This window comes from Lasioglossum baleicum, chromosome 13 (assembly GCF_051020765.1).
Source record: "Lasioglossum baleicum chromosome 13, iyLasBale1, whole genome shotgun sequence".
NCBI lineage: Eukaryota > Metazoa > Arthropoda > Insecta > Hymenoptera > Halictidae > Lasioglossum > Lasioglossum baleicum.
This window is the reverse complement of record NC_134941.1, coordinates 15,031,265-15,053,387: the sequence shown is the minus strand read 5'-3', so window position 1 is coordinate 15,053,387 and position 22,123 is coordinate 15,031,265. Positions and strand designations below refer to the sequence as shown.

General features: G+C 45.0%; 1 protein-coding gene across 2 annotated transcripts; it reads right to left on the bottom strand.

The window, feature by feature from the left end:
- Positions 1-29: 29 nt before the first annotated feature.
- Positions 30-22,065, bottom strand: LOC143214811 (uncharacterized). 2 transcript variants are annotated; one of them, XM_076436226.1, is made up of 8 exons: positions 21,397-22,064; positions 12,386-12,610; positions 11,534-12,105; positions 5,542-5,722; positions 4,290-4,424; positions 1,679-2,165; positions 1,241-1,496; positions 30-585 (listed from the first exon to the last, which is right to left on the bottom strand). In XM_076436226.1, the coding sequence occupies exons 2-8, from the start codon at positions 12,606-12,608 to the stop codon at positions 229-231; spliced, it is 2,211 nt and encodes a 736-aa protein (XP_076292341.1). In that variant the 5' UTR covers positions 12,609-12,610; positions 21,397-22,064; the 3' UTR covers positions 30-228. The 2 variants fall into 2 exon arrangements, with proteins under 2 accessions (XP_076292341.1, XP_076292342.1); XM_076436227.1 differs by having other exon boundaries at positions 307-585; positions 1,255-1,496; positions 21,397-22,065.
- Between the last annotated feature and the right edge of the window lie 58 nt (positions 22,066-22,123).

The window sequence follows — 22,123 nt, the reverse complement described above, 5'->3', positions numbered from 1 at the left end:
TTTCTTATTATATTGTATATGAACACTTTGTACAGTCTCTATTATCGTTCCTAGATTTAACTAGCTAGCTCTGATCAGCCAGGACGCATCCCCTTCAGAATAATGTTTCTATCAGCTCTCTAAGTTAGCTCTGACCATCCAGGACGCATCCTCTACTCTCTCAAGCTATACTATCCTTCGTCATGCTCGCCAGGTTCTCCACGAACCTGCGCAATCCTCTACAACGATTCAAATGAACTCGGTGACGAAGATCTTCTTGAAGTCAGGCGCTGATCCTCCGATGTCGTGTCTGCAGAGGTCTCCATTGTCCAGGTAGCTGACACCAGAGTTAGTTAGGATGCTCTTCAAGCTGTCGATGGATAGGTCAGGCAGCTTCCTGTCGATCGACAGCTTGTCCAGGTCGTTCATGGAGAAACCGGGTCCGATCCTCTTCTTCTTGAGATGGTAGGATTGTATGCTAGGCTTGGTGTCCGGCGGTTTGCACCTCCTCTCCACCTCCGGGCTGTGCTCGATGATCCTCGGCGTGAAAGATCGCATGTTGACCTTTACCTCGCCGCCGGTTCTCTTCGAGGGCAGCAGCTCCACCTGCAAAACGCCGCGTTCTCACGATCTGCTATTGCGAAACAACCCAAGAAAGGCCAATAAAGTGCCCGAGCGATTTCTACGGTCTTCATGCTTTCCGCAGAGATACGCGGTCGAGCTGTGGTGATCGGAGCTGTAGCTGCTGTTAGGTGTACTGTTGCTGCTGGGAGATGAACGTGCGAAAAGCGTTTAGGTGTGGCCTTCGGGGAGAGGAGCGAGGAACGAGGATACCTGAAGCGAAACTTCTGCGATAGGATGAGCAAGATAGCTGCTAAACTTGAACCTTGGTCGAGGCGATTGGAAGATCGGGATCGCTCTTCGGGGATTACGGGCGTTTAACACCTTTGACGGCAGTACTTGTCATTCCGAGGAATTTCGATGACCTTCTTGGATTGATTTTTTTGAAAATTTATCTTGTTTGTTCGGTCTGATTAGCACGTGTACATTAATTCACAGGAGATAGATTAAGTGTTAGTTACTTCGAAGCATTATTTACACGATGAAGAGGTTGTCGATCTTCTAAGTTGACTAAAGTGCATAATGAATAGACTGCAGATATTCGCGCATTGATCAGAATTAGTGTTCGAAGAAGGGAACCAGTGCGAAAATCCACAGTCCAGTAATGATTAAGAACATATAAACGTGTACGTAATGATACCTTCGTTCCCTTACGTTGAAAATATTCGAAATCATCGTTCGCCACAGTGGTGACTGAACAGCAGCTCCTGCTTCTGCTTCTGCAGGAGCTCATAGTGTCGAAGTCACCGTTTTCAAGGTCGCAGCTCTCATCATCGGAAGTCTCGTATCCGTCACCTTCATTTTGAACCTCCTGTCTTTGGATGTTCTGCTGCTCCTTCTTCTGATCCTGCTTCTTCAAGTCGTACGTCCTCGAGTCGAGAAATGGTCGATGGTACCTGAAAGCGTGACCAATTAGAAAATTAGGCTACACCTGCTCTAGTGCCTCGGGTTAATCTTTAGACTATATCTTCCACGAAAATTATTTTCTATTCTGATCGTTCAATATACTCTAATTATTTTTAACATTTTTTACAATTAGAGGAAACATCAAGGGGTTAATAAATAGGTTCTTGCTCACGATTGGCATCTAGCATGGTCGAAGCTCTGATTCCTCCTCAAAGCAACTCTGGGGTACCGAGGCTGTTCAAGCAGATTATTATCCATTCCCATAATCAAATTCTCCAATCCTAATACACTCCTCGCGTGCCTCCTAGGCGGCTCTTCTCGAATCTCGTCCAGACTCTTCGTGAACTTCCTCTTCGGACATGGTTCGTCCAACTGGACCAGGTTCTCCATTTTCTGTCCGAAAACGTCCGTGCTACCGATCTTCCACCGATTACCAGTCAACTCCTGGAAACTCTCTGTCGGTCTCGGCCGTTTGTTCAATTGTTCATTCGCGATTGTCTTCTTCGATTGTTCGATAGTGTTCAAGTCCTGGCGTGGCTCGAACGTTGAACTGGTGAACGAAGAAAGCTCCGCCGGTAGGGAGGCGTAATTACTGTCCTCGTTCATCGACTGCGCCCGTGGATAGTGCTGGATGCCCATTGTGATCGTTCCAGTCTTTCCTGTAAATTGAGTCTCGGTTAGAAAGAGGCATCCAGCGGCGAGTTAATTGACTTAATGGACCGGGGGGATCGATTTAATTGATTCCTACGCCGGTAACCTTTACAATGTATCTCTGCAACATAAATTTTCTCTCATTCCTTAAAAAGGTAGACTACGATTAATCGATTCAAATTGGAACATTTAACGTTTAACTTGATACCAAACGAATTTATGTTATCCGAAACATTTTCTATTAAATGCTCCCGAGACTTGGAATCTTAAATAATAACAGAATAGAATTGATGTGACTTTGTTTCGTGAAATGTGGAGTGATTTCGTAGATTTATTGCCGTCTAGCAAAGACACGGTAATAACAGTGTTTCGAGGGTGATCCACGATGTTGTTTACAAGAAATCGCATAGTTCCCTGGCCGAGCTACTCCCGATTGGCGAACACGCTCTGAATTTTTGATCGCCAGGCTCACGCGACCCGCTTTAACACGCCCGAGGAATTTCGTAGGACGATAATCCTGGACGGAGTTTCCTCGAGAACTCGAACACGTCTTAAATAATGGGCCCCCGTTCAACTGGAAAATCGATATCCCCGGTCACGTTCCACAGCATATATCGCCGTATCCTCGATCGGGACCATTACGTCGTGTCCTTGAAAATTACATCCTGCAAGGTTCCGCGTCCGATAACGCCTCCGAACGTCCCTCCATAAACATCGCGAACTGCATTCCTTGCGATCTGCATACAGTCACTCCCACTAATATTCGGACACTGTTAAAAGGCCTCCAATTCAAATTTTTCAATATTTAAATCCCCAGAGATTTAAGTCCCCAGAGACTCCAATTTTCAAACATTCTATGAAAAATATTCAATACTTTACATAAATAATAAAGTAATGATAAATTGAAGAAAGTAGCAATCAATTTTCAGCGACAGAAGTGGAAATCTATTTGCCAAAATGCACCGGTAATATGAGAAAACAGTTTTCCACAGTGACACGGCTCGAATAAAATATCGTAACGTGTTCGCCGACAGTTATCGGAACAAATGGCGTCGGCGTTAAAGTTTACGAGTCCCCGGGATGAACGATGTTGCAACAACATTGTTCGATGGAGATGTGCATTCACGCCTCTGCAAATATCGATTGGCGAATCGGGCCAGGATTAATGGTGTAAGTGTTTCTAAATGGCGAACGTGTATAAAATGGAAAGTACCGGGGACGGAGAGTCCGAATGAAATATCCCTCATTCGGGAAAAATTAGAGGGGAATTGTGTAGAATTTGCCGGGGGAATATGTTTGCGGTGGATGCACTGGCATTATGCTAATAAACAGTTCCAACGATCGCTTCGGCTTTGTTGCACAAGAGGTAAGTATGCATGAAGGAATACATTTTTATATCAGGGATTTCTTTTTCGATGTGTTAAATCACTCGTTTCGAACATCTCGAGTCCAAAACTCGAGATTCCTGGCAATTTCGTTGGGAGATTATGGGGATGGGGAAAACTGTAATTTGTTGGAAGGATCGTAAAGCTATCGTGGAGACGCGTAATGGAAATAATTACGGTGATTGGACGCTAGAAAACTGCTACAAAGTTGGAAATTATTTTCAAAGGAAAACAAAAAGGAAGATCGGTCTTGTTCGAGTTAATCGGCCCAAAAAATTGCAAAACCTACGAACCATTAAATTCTACTGGCCGTAAAACAAATACAGAAGGAGAAGCTGTTAAAATAATTAGAACAAAAAATGTTCGAGAAATTGTTGAAAATAAATTCTGCAGATTCTGCCCACGACAGACCCATAAATTCGATTGATGATAAAATAAATACAGGAAATAGAAAATCATAAGAGAAATTAAACGATTTTTAAGTGGACGATAAAGAAGATATTCCTCCTATAAAATGCCTGTTTAAAAAATATAAAACGGTTGAGAGATTGTGAAAAAAATAAAACCACTGTGGATCGAGTTACGACGAGGTACAGACTCGACCGATAATAAAGTGGTTCGCGGGTCTAACGGCAGATGATCGAGGACTAAAATGATTTCCTCAATTAGAATGCGTTTCAGTGCATTCCATCGAGACAAAAACGATTAGATGAGGAATGAATGGGGAGGTGGGACTGGTGTACTCGCCTCTGTTCTGATGGTTGTGCAACCGTCCGTAGAGGCTTCCGTTAGTCAAGGGGAACTTCAGGCCTTGGTTTAGATTCAGTTGCAGCTTGTACTCGGCGTCCTGCTCGAAATGTCGAAACTTGCCGTCTATGCCACCTGTAAAAGGAAGGGTAACACTAAATTTTTCGTGAAATCGACAATTTCTCTGCGCAAGCGCGCCCGCGTCTGTTGCGAAAATTCAGCAGCTTGCGAACGCGGAGACGAACCGGAATCGCGATGAAATCTCTCGCCAGTGAAATTAAAAATTCCATCAAACCGGACCAGATTACCGTTCTACTATGCTGCCTTGTTTCGCGAAAAGAAACGAGTCGTAAGAGCGAAAGCGAAATTGACTTTGCGATTCGCATCGGCCCGAGGGGCCGGTTTCTGCAAGAAATCGAAACTCTTTTTTTCTGCACGGTAAACGGTATGTTTGTGAAGCAACAAATTTGACAATGATTTTTCTGTAAAAGTAACTGGTGGCCGCGAAAAACGAGTAATAACACGTGAACATTGTCCGGCGAATTCTAATTAGCACGCGGAATCGCCGTGGCGCGATAAATCATCCTTACGGAGTCGAACGTTATGCAAATCTTGATTAATGACTCGTTAGACAGATGGTAGGCTCATTAAGAGAGTGGAAAAAATAAATCGTAAGAGTGAAGGGGAAATTAGCTGGGTAATTCGGGTCAGCGAGGAAATTAGACTCGAGGTGTGCATTGCCACCGGAAAATCACAACTTGTTGCAATTAAAATTCGCTGTGAGCGAACCGTGGCAAAAACAATAGGATCGTCGTAACGAAAGGAAAATCTGAATACTTCGAGTAATGGTACAGTAAGTGTCGCAAGGGTTGAATATTAGGATTGACAAGGGATTAGGATGAAAACTGAATCGTACGAGTAAAAGGGAAACGATGCGGTATGTGGTTACAGTGGATTGCGAGACTGCGGCTTGTCGCATAACTGATATTTCTCCTTGGCGATTACGCGTTGATGCATCTCGATAACCCGTTCCCACGCGTGCCACCGGGTCAGCCTGTGCATTTTTCATCCGCGAATCGATGCCATCCGTCGTCGTGGAAATACCACGGAATGTTGTTGCTTCGATCGTGTTACCGGACTCTCGCGAGGCACACGAAAAGCGGTTTTTCGCGGGGACTCAACTTTCGAGACAGCTACACGCGAATTATTGGCCAATCGTTGCAGAAACAATATACAACAAATTCAGGCTTACCGTGAGACAGTCTCCTGGCATGATCCTGTTTCGAGTAAACTTTGGCCACGTATCGGCAGAACATCTTGTCGAACAGTGCCAGGAAAACTGGTAGCAACGTGTCTTTTACTAGGGGTAGCCATGTCGCGAGATTCTGCGGGGTGCAGAAGTCTGCGAGGAGGTTCGGCTTGATTGATATCACCTGCAAAGAAGATATAAAAAGATTTGCATCATTACCTAAATGTTCAGTACACATAATTGCTTACAGTTTAGCACTGTAGCAAAACACAAATGGCTCTCCAAATTACGCGTAGCAATGTCTACACGCTATTAAATGACTCTACACGACGTTCAAACAAAAAACAACGAGACCGAAGCCTGGTTTTCGAGTCGCGCCTTCCGGAAGTCGAGCGGTATGCAAAAAGTGGCGTAATTTTTCCACGACTCTCGCAGTTAAAGCCATAAAGAGTTTCTTGCAGGAGGCATCCGGCGCATCTGTCAATAATTCAAAGAAATCGTGTCGACGCTTTCCCCAAGGGCGAAAATCGGTGCAATGCAGTCGACTCGCATGCATATCGCATGCAGTTAATTGTTCGGAGAGCGGACGCGTCGATAGACAAGGGACGCGTGCGCCGGTGCAATTTTGCGAGAGCGCCGCGATGCGATGGATCGTGCTGAAAAGGAGCGGCGAAAAAATCGCCGAGCGAATGGAAAAAAACGCGAAGAACGAGGGAAACACGTCGAAACACCGCGGCGGAGTCTTACGTGGCCGCTTTACTTTCGATTTTAACGAGCGGGAAATTTCCACAGTGAAAACTCGTCTCGGTCGCGCTTTCAAAAGCGCGCGCGCTCGCTCGCCAACGTTGCGCACCGAGAACGCACATTTTTCTGCACGTTCGCGAATTGTTGCATCTATCACATATTCAAAAGCAGATTCCGTTCTCTCTAGTGGATCTTTTGCGAAATTTTTCTGCGGGACACGATGGCCGGGAACAATATGATTCAGCGTTGTCGACATACTAACATCGATAAAAAGTCTGATTAATTAGACTGCGAATGGAAGTCGCGGTTTGGAAACGAGAGTTTCACTTTTTAACTGTGTGCCGCACGGAATCGCTGCTTCCTTTTTCGTGCCGAGTAACTTTGTTTTTGAAACGGTCACGGTTTTTGCAATATTTGCGAAATGTGGAATATCAGGGAATATTTATAACAGAGAGGATAACAGAGTTTCTGAAGTGAAGAAGATCTGCGTGAGAATATGTAAATCGAGTTCATCGAGTTTCTAACAGTTTCCAAAAGTCTGTAACATATTGTTAGAAAGCAGGAAAATTAATCTAGCATGAGGGCGGTGATTAATAGACTGAGGATTTTCGTGCGTTTCGTGAAGATGCTGTCTTTAAACTGTGAGAAGATGTTTTCGTTAACGAAGATTTGCAGTAATTATTAGAAATATATATAAAATTGTATGAAAAACCCACAACATTTTCACAATAACACTATATGCATAAGCAGAAGGAACATTCTCTTAAAAAGTGAACTGTTTCTAACAAATTGCACAAACGGTACCAACTTATGACACCATCTGATAGAAGAATAGTTTGCACTGTCTGTCAATCGTTAATTGGCTTTTTGCGCTAATAAAAACATTCCCGGTCGTGCAAGAGCAACAGATCGAAAAGCGAGCGATTGTGTAAGAAAGAAAGCCTGTATATTGTTTTGTCAGTTTTACGTAAAAGTTAATGGCAGGATGGAAAAGGTTTTCGGATACCGTAGCAACGGGAACCACGTGTGAAATCCATTTCCACGGAATTACGTTGGAAACGATTTACGCGAAGCGATTCCAGATTCGCGGCGTTTTGATAGGCAATCACATAAATTACGCAATCTAAAATCCAACTGGTGTGTGCTCACAATTGAAAGACCTTCCACGGGAACGTGTTTTGAAGCTCGAGCGAAACAGAACGCGTTCACGGGATTTCTCTTTTTCAATTTCTATCTGCGGAAATGATCACCAGAGAGAATTCCTAAGTCCTCCAAAATTAAAAAAAAAAACACTCATTTATTTTAAAAGTTCACGTCCGGCTTTTTTATAATTAGCGACCGCAGAAGTCAGTGAATCCGTATCGCAAGAATTTTAATTGATATGAATTTCTCTCACTTTTTCATTTAGAGAAATTCCACGCGGAAGAAATTGAAAGATTATTTCAAAAGCGTATCTCTGCGGACATTTTCACAGTCCCACGGTTATTTACAAGCTAAACAAACCCGTGGATTATTGCTTTATTTCTTATCTTGCGGGAGATAACCGGTTAATTGATATTTTCAAATGAGAATCAACGATCCGATCGCTCTAAAAATCAAGGAAAAAATCCGTTGATCTTCAATGCAGATCTAGCGGATATAGTTAGCGTGCGTTCCAACTTTATCTATCCGCAGTTTATTAATTAGCGTGACGCGCGTGCAGAGATCGCTATGCGCCGAAAGTCGCGCTCTCGAGGAAAGGGAAACCTCGAAATATCGTTCCACTAACACAGTGAAACCGTTCACGGCCGATCTAATCAAATTTCGAATTTCACTCGCGGCACACACAGTGCACAGATTAACAGAGATTCACGCTTAGAAAGCAGATGGCTCGAAGAAAACACCGGTGGAAAGCCGGCAAAAATGCTGGCCACCGTTTTGCGACACGATTACCACGAGCCGAGCATTTTGCCACGGGAGAAAATTAAATAACGCATTTATATGGCCATCGCGACGAATATGGAACGCGGTATTTTATTCACAAACCAGCGACAGCTTTCAATTTTCGCGCTGTCCGACCGTGCACTCGAAAATGCGTCGAAAGTTCAAGATCTTCACGAATAAAATAAAACGGAATGAAATGTTAAAGTTATACTTCTATGAAGATTCGGTTGTGGATATTTTTATTATACTTTCAAGGGAAAGTGAAATGCTAATTCCAGCGCGTCTGTGAATTAGTCCGTAGAAATGTGAACCACTCTAAGCACCTGTTCCACCATTCTAATGAGGACCCTTTCCTACCAGCTATCCTGTAAATCTAGTACTGAACATTTTCACATTTGCCCTGCGATGTTTCCCAGTGCCGGCACAGAGCGTCAGATGTTAAGATAAAACGTCAATTATGAAAGTAAAAGCGTGGCATATAATAAAATCATTTTCTAGCGTTCTTTCAGTCTGAAAATGTATAAATAACCTGACACCGTGATCATTTTTACTGACAATACGTTGATCCACTTTCCCGAGTGTCTTTTTACTTTATTTGCAAATCTACCAGCTTGTTTTCTACTTATAATTACTGGGCAACAACTTTATGTTCCCCTGCGAACTCCTTTTTATCTATTTTTACGAGTTCCTTCATTTCTCTCAATTCAATACTCTATTTTCTCTTGCCTTCCTTTAGTCGTTCAATAAAAAATATTGTGAGACATAGAAAAACGACTTTCCTAATTAATGAAGCCACGTTAAACATTCCGCAAAGAACGTTCGCCCATGAAAAAATAAAATAAGCGAAAGAGCCGATCAGAGGATCCGCCCCTGATTTCCAGCATGTCAATTATCCCCATGGCAATTATAGTTCGCGCGAGGATTTTCCGCTCCGAATCTCCGGAGGAACACGACCATGTACAACCGACTAAACATACTTTCGACGTGCGATTCTATTATACACCGCTTCGATACGTAACGAGCAGCCGTTCTGCACGCGTGCTACACAAGCATATCGCTCCGGTTCTTCGCGCGCTGTCCGCCATAATATCTCTCGATTTTCCCCGGTGTTCGCGCCCTTCAAGCTTCATCATCATCCTGACGATCGAACGTACACGCGAGTTTCTCCGATCAATTCCAGGCAACAAACTTGCGCTGAATCCGAAACGAGCTCGCTTTGCATCGCTTTAATTGCGAGGAGTCGTGCACAAGCGTCACGCTACGCGCGTCCGAACATCATCGTCTAGAACTAGAATTCGATCGATTTTCAGCAGCCAACCTGCATACACACGTTTCCCCTTAAATCGAGGTCGAACCCCGATTTAATCGCCTCGTTCCGTTCAACGACTGCTGGGAAACGCATACAATTGTCTAATCGCACGATCAGACCGATCGATCGTCGATTACGGGATATCGAGTACGTACTCGACCAAAAGCTGTTTACTTACAGTGTCTTCCATTAATATTCGGACGCTCTAAAGAAAAATTATAATACTTCTAATATTGGACTGTACGATTTGAGGTTTCTCGAGAAGTTAGATCAATTGTGAAAAATTTGTGAAAAAATTTCGGCTTTTTAAGAGTGTCCAAATATTAGCGAAGGTCGCTATACGAAATGTTTAGAATATTCATCTTCGAAAGAAACTAGAAATGCCTGTAATTTTCCAATAATCTAAAAATATAAGTTGCTAGAAAATTTATTCATCGATTGGAAAGTGCGTAAACAAATGAGACAAGTGAACCTAAGCGAGCAGAGCCGGAGACTTGAACGCTCGCGCGGTAGCCAACCCAATTAAATGGCGGCCAGCGGCGGCGAATTACAAACATAGCGCGTCATTCGTAGCCGATTATAAATATTAACGAGCAAGGTCTGGATAGTTTCTCCGAGGAGCGTTTAACGAATCCCAATCGGTTCGGCATCGAGGTCATCGACCGTATTAAGGCGTTCGCACTTTCGAATATTTTTGACGCGTGTTTCCAGAACGTCCTCACCGTTCTCCAGTTTACTATCGGGCACGAGACAAACCGGTCGTGCCGTGAATATTGATATCGATCGTAAACTTCGAATGATCTTCCATGTTGTTCAGCTACGAAAGAAGACCGTTGGATTATGGTAGGAGACAAACAATTCTTTTTTCTCTGTCATGCGGGCAGCTTTCTCATCGATGAACGGAATTCCGGTGCGGAAAACAGAGAGTACGAGACTGTTTCCGGATGACAGAGACCCACGGCGACTTCCGGTTTTGCGGGAACCCTCTGTTGTGATCCGGTTCAGTCGATCTTTTCAGAGGAGTTCGGCCCTGACCGTTCGGTGGTTACAGTAACTTTTTCTCTGGCTTCGCATTGAAAATATAGCACTAAAAAATAGGGTAGACTGTGGATCTGTATGAATTATTTTTAAAAAATTTCATACCGCGAAACTAACGAGGTTCTCTTACGTTTCCAATTAGTTAATCAATTTATTTATTAGCCTGTCGTTTTCACCAAAAGAACAAAGAATCTATATAAATTGTTTACGAAACGGTAACTCCATTTCTTGCAGCAGATCCAGCAAAGAAAAATGAGCAATTGGTAAGATCTTAATGGATATTGGTGGAAGAAAATCAATGAGTTGTACACAATCAAGCTGCTAATGCGTCGATAAATATTCGCAGTAGGAAAGAACAGGCCGTAATTGGAGAGCAATTTATTGGGCTAATTTAATGAACGAATTATGCGATAGCGCGCGAGAGTATTACAAAGCAGGGTCCGCGCAATCGTGCACTTTTAATCGTTCGCAAATGATAGATCAGATGTGAGTTAGGTTCATCGATTCCGGTCGTGTAACATTGCCACGGCTCGCTGCGCGCTTGCAATTTCGTGGATATTACGAAATACGGCTGTTATGGCTAAGTTAGGCTGCGGCATATTTGCTCGAACCAACTTCTACCGAGGCTTTAATCAATCCTGACGCGATAAATCTATCGCTCGAGGTGGCTATTATCTAGTATCGATTACGCTTTGTGAGGGGTCTGTTTGCGATTTTTCAAAATTTTTATATGTTCGAAAAATACATGGGGAATTGACTCGGCAGAATGTATCGACCCTTAGCGCTCGGCGTTATTAACATTAGGTTTACGGACCTCTAGAAATAACTATGTAGTTTACATTATTTTATAAACATTACCAAAATGTGTTTATCCAAATTTTTGGTCGGAAGAAATGTTTCATTCTCGAGTTAAAACAGCTCCGAGTGCAAAGGGTGAAATAATTTTTTCTAACTGAACAAAGACGTGAAGAATCGACTCACCAGGATGGGAATATGCTGGAAAGCATAGCAAACGAAAAGGATGCTATAGATGGTCGACCTTCCGCTAGCTTCGTCTACTTGGACCTTCTTCTTCCTCAAACAGGCTCTGCTATTGGTGGACCCGCTGGTGCAGGATCCGCTCGAAGGATCCCATTGCTGAGGATGACACTCGAAAGCTCCCGAAGAATTCTTCGAGCTAGCTTCCGACAGATCCGACACAGACTTCAGCAATTCTCCCTTCGGACTTCGACACAGGCTTCTAATCAAAGCCAACAGGAGACTGACCACTGTGGTCAGCATCAGCAAACATCTCAGAGAGTTGACGAAGATGCCGTACTTCAAGGAAATCTCCTGCGCCAGGAAGACGCAGTGTTCTGGCTCGAAGTTTAGCACACCTGTCACACCGACGCACGCGCTAATCACGCTGAGGCTCACCAGGTGATACTTCAGGTGGTTTTTCGTTAGGTGAACATCCCTGGTGCTGATCGCAGTAAAAATCGCGATCGAAGTTAGGGTTAGCTCCTGAAGGATGCTCGAGGAGTTCAGCACCCAGACCAGGGTCGAGCAGAACTCTGAAAATTAAACATTGGTAATTAGCGTCAATTTATTAAGTATATGCAACAGGAGTTATCGTGATGCTAGAAAATAGCAGTTATGATATAACAGAGGACACGAATGGACTATTGATCATCTAGATCCTTGATCGAAGAAGGTAGCTCAAACACTTGCCAAATATTTTTAGTATCTTAGGCAACCAACGCGAAGCTGTTTATTAATAAGCAAATCCCGATGATTGTTGTGACCAGGTTGATTGATGAGGATTTAGATCGGTGTGATTCATAGCGTAGCTACCTCCGAAATGGTTACTCGGCCGAATCAACGTGAGGATCGCGTAGAAAAGGAGTCCAAGCTGGTGCACAAGACTCTCCGAGAGAATGGCCACTGTGAATACATCGATCTTCCGTTTCGCAGAGGACGGCTGGCTCTGATAGATAAGCAGCGACCATGACAGCAAGAGGATGCATATCGGTGAACCCACGCAGGTCGGCAGCCATTCTCCTACCTCGCTTCGCATCTCTGAAAAGAAGAATCGAAATCTTGTTAGCGATCCACAAAATGATCTTTCAACCACGTTAGTGATCTTTCAAAAATAATCAAGCCCAACAGTTTAGACTAGGATTTTTCCGCATCGTGTAACGGAGAATATAAAAGATGATTGGCGTAGGCGGTTCTACAGCACGGCAAGTATGATTTTCTTTGTTCTCGGAGGAATTCGTAGAACCGCCGGCAGAAACCAAAATTAATCGCCGCCAATTTACCCAATTAAGCGTACCTTCACGCTAATTTGCTCTCGAGGTTCGACAGAAATGGAACAAAGTTTACGAGCACTAAAGTTGCGCGGACTATTCATCGAAACGGCCTGGATCCGTGCCAGTTTCCTCGACAAAGATCAACGGTACGGAAACTGGCGAGAGAAAAGTGTCTAAGAACTCATTCCTCGGGGTCTCCAGGAATTCAAGGGAGAGGCAAGAACGGAACACCGATGCTCAAAATTATTTCATCACTCCAGCAATAAACTTGCTTTTCCCTTAAAAAGAAACACCGGAGAACGTTCGACATTTCGTGCGGCTAAAAATATCGCTAAAAAGAGACACGACGGAGCTGTTGTTATTCGAACATGTGGTTCCCACGTGTTTCACGTATCCGTATATGTAAGCTTAAAGATACTCTTCCCAATCAAACAGCAATAACAATAATTACAAGCAGCCGAATAATGTCTGATCGCAGACCGAATGAAATAAATTCATCTGCAACGATCGCCATTAACAAGACAAGTTCGTTAAGATCCATCCAGCCAAAGTAGTTAAACGATTACCGGTAGCGTTAACGAGATAAGTCCATTGAGAACGATCGGGGCTCCGTCTCTCCAAGGATAACAGAGAAAGATGATCTCCGTTGGTTGATCCACGCGAGCGAGAGTGTTGATACCTTAATCTCGATGAAAGCCCGGGCAATTAGCGTCGCGCGCGTCGAATTACTACATCCTCGACGAGGAAGAGCGCCGGGAATTATTATTGTTAATCAACGCGGGCTGGTTACGGCGAGGTGATTACCACGGGAAAAGAGGAAGCGGTGCATTTGCACGACGAAGCCGCAGGAAAATTGTCAACGGTGTTTGAAAAGAGGATGCCTGGCAGGCACCGAACCCTGTCCACAATTTTCTTCCTCGTTCTACGCATTCGGACACCCGGTTTTCTCCGATCCTCCGAGACTTTCTATTCCGCGGTCTAATTTATTATTAGGGCTGAGTTTAGCTTGCGAATTCCGAGCGGAATGTTTATGGCGGTTGGGTATGGGAATATCGAACAGCTGCGGCCGGATTCGAGCATGCTGCGCTTGATAGTCTTCGTAACATCGGGATCTCGAAGGGGATCTCTAAAGTGTTGCATGAGCCGTTTATAGCAAATTGATTAGCATTTGATTAAAGCTTAATTTTTTCTATTAAACATAATTGGGATTAATGTCACTAAACGATACGAATAAGCATTGGATAGAAATACTGTTTTTTTTAAGTTTCTTTACTGCGAAATCTTGTTGGACACTCAAGGCGTCGTAATTCCTGGGGATTCTCTGGACCGTAAATCATTGAAATATGTTAGAGTGCTTCTGCAAGCCACTGATCTTTCGTCACCGAGGGGAAAGTAGGATTCGGGTTCTCCGACAGAATGCGATATTTCCCTGGAACAGGGACGTCGCTAATGCCACGCATTAAACCCGATAATTTCCGTATTATTTCGCCACGCAGATGTCGCAGCGCGATTGTTACGGGGAAAGGAAATACCTCTTGAACTGTCAGTCAGAGGAACAACCTCTTCCTGTACATCTACCGACACCTATACTCCTCGAGAGAGAGAAGGCAATCCAAAGAGATACCGAAGAAACTTGCCATCGCAATTCCAAATAGAACTAATCCATCTTTAGAAAACGTTCAGTCGCGAGAACATGCCGGAGAGCATGTTAAAATATGCGAGAAAATTTCTCTGGAAGAAGGCCCGAACTTTCGACAGTAAATTAGAATATAATCACAGAGCCTGCATTTAATTATCCAAGAAATGGTTCGCTATTAGCACGTCTTTTAAATTGAACACCAAGTACAAAATTATCTATCGCGTGCGAACGCTCAGGCTCCAATCATGAGCTGTCGATCAACAAGTTGCAATCGTTGGATCTCTCTCTTGCGGAGTATGCATGAAAAGCAGCGGCGTACACGAGCGATTTCAAGTCCACTACCTGCTCGATAATTACTCGAATTTTTCCAGACAGAATAATCTCGCGGCAGTCCACGGTTTTCCTCTCCTATTCCCAGCGGTGATCGTGTTTATTCAATCAGTTACGCAAGCAACTCACGAACGATTACAGCCGCCGGTTCTCCCTGGGCGCAGTCCATTTTGAAATTCACCTAATATCAGCCTCTCTCCCTCTCTCGGCCATTACGATCATTTTCCGCGACTCGGGAAAAAGAATATTCATATTACGGCTGGCTCGTTAACCGCCCGTGAAAGTTCGCCGCCACTTGGAAACGAGGAAAAACACGGTTAACCGGCACTCGGAAGCGCGCAGATCCGAGATACGTAATCGGAATTCTTGATCGGAGATGCGTCCGCGATAGGGACCGCTGGAAAATTGAAAAAATTCCTGAAAGTTCGCGCAGAAACGGCCGCGAAAATCAGAGTACCCCCTAAACTTGATATTCGTCTTTGAACAATGAATTAAAAACGTTTTGATTTTCTGAACTCTATCAACAGAAACGGTGGAGACCTCACACGAGTCCATAAAAAAACCGCACCGCATTGTGAAGTGATTCCTTGTCTCGTGAGCGTTGCAACGCCCGTAACTTCCAGCAGTCGTTCGTGAGTGAATTGCGGTCGTTCGAAGGGGCCATTAAGCAAGAGGAACGCCGAAGAAGATATTCTTGACGATCCTCCACTTGTTCGAAAGAATATCAGATTCCCCGTGGCAGCTATAAGCCGGTGGACCCTCTAAGTAGATTTTCCAAGTGGCTTTTCCTCCCCGGCGGATTTCAATTCGCGTGGCTCGCGCGCCGAGTGAAATTATTCCCGGGCTACAACGGCGGATTCAAACCAGTTAGAGACGACCGCAGAAACCAGGTTAATTTTCCCTCGACTGATAACAATGTCGTTCGAAGGAAACCAGTCTTGAAGATCTTGTCTCTATTATGCTCGCGACTCTTTCGTCCCAATGTGAACACGTCGTTTCTTCCCTGCCGTTTGCGCCGGAAGTAGGTTACACGAAGAAAGTTCGCGTTTCCGTGCTCTGCGGACTACGCGCCGCGCTGGGCGGATTCTTTAAAAAGAATTCACTTTCGCGAGCTCGTTTCGACAGGTGTCCTTAAATCACTGCCGAATTCCGTCTTGCTGCTTCGCTTTGATCAATTTCGCGTGTTGCCAGCTCTTGAACATTCATGAACCGGCGCTTGGAGTTATTTACTGGCGAGACCGAAGCTCGCTGTCTTCATTTATCAGCAATTTTTTAAGGGGAAACTTGTCGTCGATAGAAATAGTACGCTCTCGGTGCTCTTCGCTTCGTCTGTTTAAAATCCGCAGTCCAATTATATCAATGTTGAACACACAGAATTATCTGCCATCGACGCTAAACGCCTTGGGAAACTCGGAGGATTGTTTCCTGTGTAACCAAACAGAGATATCTGACTTGATTATCAATAGAGGAACTGAAATAATTGCCTACCGGTGTTTGCCAGCGAGAATGGAAGCGTCGGAGAATTATTGACCGGCGATGTGGACTGGAAAATATTCACTGTCGACTATAACCGTTCAGAGATGCGTGCGATAATTATTTATCGTTTAAAATTGTTCAAAAACTAAAAACAATAATTACCAACATCGAGTCCCCATAGAAACCGGAGAGAATCAAAAACGGAGACGCAGGGCTCCCATAAAAATGCGACCACCCGTCAAGCAGGACCGCTTTATAAAACAACGAATTTATGGCCACTTATTTCAACCTAAAGCCAGTGGCCTAGCAGGCTGTATCGGAGATTCTTCTCGGAGGGTACTCGTTCGAAAGGATCGTGGCCCATCAAAGACACGATAATACTCTCGAGCATGCTTTCCTAATCTCGTGGTCGACCGGCTAACGCCGGGTAAAGGTATACAGCGTTCCTAACCACTATAGCCTATGGATTATGGGACGCGACGACGGTGAGAGGTGTGTCGTTCGATTAGGCTGGAATGCCGAGAGGTGTAGCATCGGCCAAGGTCAGAAAAAAATGCTCCTCGAAGGCGAAACCACGCGAGATACGGAGGATAGACGGCGATCCCGAGAGAAGCCCGGACTTGTTTTTGAGCAAGGAAGCGCGAACCAGTTCGGAGAAGACGAAATTCCTCGGCGGAAGACCCGCAGGAGGCTTGGCCTTGATCCTGAGGGGATTCGCGAGGTCCCACGACAGCCTGGAAATTTTTAGGAATTATTTCGACACCGTTTCGGTCGAAGGAGACCATAGAAAATTGTCTACGTCAATTAACCCTTAGCACTCGAATGGTGACTCTGAGAGACGCCACTAAAAATTGCTATACTGTCATTCAAAATATTGTTCACGTTATTAAATATATCGGTATACATATAATCGTTTGAGGTATTATACCAATATCGTATCCATGAAATTCTCAAGATCATAGGGAATGGAAATATTCTGTAGATCGGAAGAAATATTTAATTTTCGAGTTAAAATAGCGTCGAGTGTAAAGGGTTAAATCTTGAAAAATGTGTTGATATTAGGATTTTTCAGGCCTAGAAATTAGTTACACATTTGTTAGCGTACCTCTCTAAACCCCTAGAAAATTGCCAGCAATTTCGCAAGCCTGTTTTCTCGCGGCAATTAATGACCAGGCTCGTTTTAGCTCGGTAGGGTGTCGGATCGATCAGAACCGCGCTATTTCCGATCAACGGCGATGGCCGTAGGATTAAGAGATCCATCTGTGATTTATTAGCGTGTCGATCGCGGCTCGATCAAGGGGGGGGGGCTCAATCGGCCGGATCTAGGGAACGATCCTCGCAATTGCGGCGTCAGTGGGACGGAATTATGCTTCATGATTGTGACCTTTGGCCAATTAGAGGCTCTCCTGGCGAGCAATCAGCCGGCCTACGTGAAAACGATATCTGGTGTCACGAAGCACCGTGGCCCCGGTAAAACATTGTGGCTCTAACTCGGTCATGTGAAACTCTGTCGCCCACTCTATCGCTCTATCTCGTTTCCTCACGCATTCTCCTCTCTTTCTCTCTCTCGAGCTTGTCTCGGAACGTTCCTGTCTCTTCCGAGCTCGGAAAGGATGCTGGCCTCCACCTTGAAACCGTTTCTCACGATTAATCAACGATCCTCCAACGGGAAACTTCATTTGAACCCAGACGATCGAGACCAGTCTTCAAGGAGGGTTCGAACGAAATGCCGGAACGGTTAGGATAGCGTTCGGCACAGCGATTTCCGCGTCCGGATTTGGCGTGCACCGTGGAAACCAGCTCCGTTAGAGAGAGAGATTTCTCTGCAACGCGCGCACGGATTAAAAAGAACCGCGCCGATAAACGAACCGGGTACTTTCATCTGGGAAGACCTCCAATTAGAAACCCCGTCGATTCGAGCGAACCTGGCGATCGAACCAACTGCTCGCAAGATTTATTTGACAGTGGAAAGCGCGTTTGGCACTGATAACGCCGGCCGGCTTGTAACGATTACTCTGCGACGCCTGAACACCTAACCGAATCGATGTTTCAGTCGAAGAAAGGACTTTATTGATGCCTGGAAACCAGGATCGAAAGCAATTTCTTCGGTCGAGGACTCGGATGGTGCGCAAGAGTAAAAATTTCAAAAAGAAAATTTCGTACTTAACGGGTTAAGAGGTTGAGATTGCCTTTGAAATGATTAAGAAATGAGGCGATAGAAAGGATGATTAAATTCCAGATAATCGAGGTTCCACCGTACGAGATGAAACTCCGCAGAGGAAAAATTGAACCGAGGTGAAGAACGCAGAGTACGAAGGCAAATTCGATAAACGAAAGATCAAAGAACGGTCTCGGATGAAAATAGAGCCGGTTGGAATGGTCGAGAGGATAATCCGGGAAAACAAAGGCACCCGGAAGAGCGTGGTAGCATGGTAGTGAATTATCGGGGGGTTGAGTAACCGCGAGGACGATGTGGCTGATGCGAACGACCGAAGGTAACTCGAGCGAATTAGATCCTTCTAAATCGAGTGTTGGCACCGGTGCCAGCACGCTGCGTCGCGGACTATACCAGGGACCGGGGTGACTGCATCGTCCTGTCGAGAAGTGGGTTACGAATACTGTTCGCGAGAAAGTAACCGAGAGCCGATCTGTCTCGGTGGCAGGGGAAGATTAGGCGCGGCCGTCCGGTTTGCATCGGCGAACGCGTTATTAGCGCATGGTGCATTCTCGACGCAGCCTGGACACGCGCGAAAAATTTAGGTTTCGAACATCGTCCGACTTGAATGGTATAAAAGAGTTTTCGCCACGTTTAGGCGGTTTGCATGTCGGTCTGCGATGATTAGGTTGATCGTGTCCCGTGAGATTCAGGCCGGTAGGCTGTGGCTTTGCTCCGTGTACGGCTTCGAAGCTGCTTTTAAGCCGCTTCGGTCCGGAGCTTCGACGTGTTTCTTCAACAAGAGAGACACGACCGCCTCGATGCGTGGAACGCGCGTGCCAAATTCCTTAGGCGACGACGCAACCGGCAGCAACGCTTGTCTGTGTTCCGCGTGGTTTCGAGGTCAGGGAAGAACGGCTATTTCGCGGACTAGGTGTCTTCTCTCCTCGATCACGTCCCCGTATCGTGTTTCCTGCCGTTCACGATGGTCAGAAACGGAGCCGAGGAACGCGTCCGCGAACGTTCCCGCGGGCTAGCCCCGAATTCTCACCGATTTCTTCTACATTTCCTTACATTGTACTCCTTCAAGCAGGATCTCAATTATGCAGATGATTATTTAACCTTTCAACGAGGTAATAAAAATTATACCACGGTCAACGTAAGTATCGATTAGCTCTTAGATGTATTAATCGAGTCGCTAGAGTCCACGCGGGGTTGACGGCAACAACAGAAGATTTTATTGAGTAGAGTTTGAAGTGGAACGGTGCTGCGGCAGTAAAAATTACGGCGGCGAAGGCTGAGAGCTGCTTCTGGAACGCAGCGTACGCTATGACGAATGCGGTACGGTCGGCAATCGCAGTTTTACTGTGCACTAAAAGCCACTATCTAGTTACAAGAATTCTTTTTTATATCCTCGAACGCTGAGCTAGACGATCAGCTGTTACGTTTTCTGGCGAATCGTGCTGCAGCTATTCTCTCGCTCTCTCGGGAGAGGAATAAAACGAGTCTCGCTTACGGTAAATGCCCACGCGGCACGGAACGTTAAGCTTGAAAAAAAAAGAAGAAGAGAAGAATGAAATTTATACAACGGCACACTCTGATCTTCGTGCTCCTCCATTCAGAGATTCGGGATATATCAAAGATCGGTTTAATGGAAATGGAACAGTTGCTCCGTAACCGAAGCTGAACACGACATACCCGTTTTCTCTGATTATATTCTGGTCTACGTTTTACGATAACTTTCTATAGATTGATGCGATCATCGCTCGGACGATTCTGGGATATATTTAAGCGTAATTTGTTGCTTTAAGAGCCGCGAATGCTTCTAGTTCTGCAGACAGATAAGATAGGTCGATTACAGTCATCGCTGTCCTACATGCATTCTATTAAAATGAAAATAAAATTATGACAGTGCGCGCATGTAACAGTCGCTGCAAGAAGGAGTTTATCTGATATTGTTGCAGGTCAGCAGAAAATTCAATGGAAAGTAGTTGTAGGCTACCGTGCTGACATAGTTGAGTAAGGATACAGTTAGATCGAACACACGGAATCCAAGCGAAATTGAGGGTGAGCGGTCGAGTATTCGTCGAATCAATTTAAACAACGTGCATGCAGAAGAATTTATAAAATATTGAGAATATTCGAATCTAAGAAAATTGTAGAAGGTACGAAGTGTTAAGGACTGAAATTTAAACGACTATCCGCACCTTGTTTCTAATATTTCTATCGGCTGGAAGACTGTGCTCGAAGGTACCAAGGCCCACGCAGTTTAGAGCGCGACTGCTAAGTAGAAAATATTAGTGTCATTCATAAATTAGGGACACTGCAGTCAATGACCAATTAGCCTTCCGAGTATTCGTCATCGGCCAAGGTAGATCAACGCCGAACCAAAAAATAGAAACAATTCGTACCATTCAAAGATGACTGTAAGATTGTTAATAATTAGAATTTCGTTCTGAATCTTCTGGATCACATGTTCAGCTCTAATATATGCAATAAAAATCAATTACGGAAGCAACAAGAAAACGACTAAAAGACATTGGAAAATCCTCTGAAACAATCATCGACGGGTTCAATCATGCACAGGATGATTGAGGGATCACGATCGAATGAAAAAGGTCAGCCGGTAGTCAGTAGATCGCCGATACCCGACGAATCGAGGTTCCGGAATGAGACGAAATTAGAATTCCACCGCGGAACGAGCACAATTTCGAAATTACAGTGCAGCGGAGGGTCGGCGCATCCGATTGAGGACTGCATTTACATTGTTATGCTCATTGAGCGAATTAATGCACTGTTCATAAGCCGACGCAAGGACGCGAGGCGGAGGCGTCCTTGATATTCCACAAATCATTTCCTTCGTTAACAAGACAGAAGTCCGCGTTCGATCACGGAAAGAAACTGATAAGAACACGGTCCGTGAAAAAAAGGAAAAATAAAATTGTGTACTCACTGCAGAGTGTCAATGATTATGCGGACGGATGGTTGCCGCGGAATGCAACTGCATCGCTGTCTGGAGTCTGCGAGTGCGCGCGATCTCGATCAATCGGATCCTGGCAGCCGGTGGCGAATGCGATTTCTATGTTTTCGCCTTTGTCATTGGCATCCTCGGCCTGCCAATTTCCGGTCCAGCGCGCGTCAATCCCGTGGCTATCTCTCTCTTCGAAAATTCTCGCGACGGATCTCACATTTGGTCACTGAACCATTTGCTCTCACTATCCCGACGGTTACACTAAAACAAAAATATCGGCCGAGTCTCCATGTAAAATTCGAAATTCCCTCTCCGAGCACGAGATCTTTTTAACTGCGATACACAGCGGATTTTTGAGGGCGGAGAATTGGATCGAGCGTTTTCGACGAGGACGTTTCTACCGAATCAGAACTTTCACTGTTTAGGGAGCGCGTAGAATTTCACTGGGCCCCCCGTTTCTGGCTGCAATATGGGCAGCTTCGGTGGCCGAGGATTTTTCGGACACGTGATAGCGCGTTGTAAAGAGACACTCGCGGCAGCCCGATCGAGGATCGATGATTTTTAATTGAGCGACGCGGAGAGGCGTGCTCGAACGGTGCCAGCTGTGGCCGAGCGAGTAATATTGCCGCGAAGAAGCCCGGACCGGGACTGACTAGCCATAGGATTCATTTGGGTCAGCGGCACAACGTAGTATAGCGCTGCCAGGGCT

What these genes read in the sequence shown, in the direction of transcription:
- LOC143214811 (XM_076436226.1), bottom strand. Translation starts at nt 12,608, where the DNA reads ATGCGAAGCGAGGTAGGAGAATGGCTGCCGACCTGCGTGGGTTCACCG. An exon ending in GCACAACCATCAGAACAGAG is followed by an intron (nt 2,166 to 4,289) that starts GCGAGTACACCA and finishes CTCAATTTACAG; the next exon opens with GAAAGACTGGAACGATCACA. An exon ending in GACCATGCTAGATGCCAATC is followed by an intron (nt 1,497 to 1,678) that starts GTGAGCAAGAAC and finishes TCACGCTTTCAG; the next exon opens with GTACCATCGACCATTTCTCG.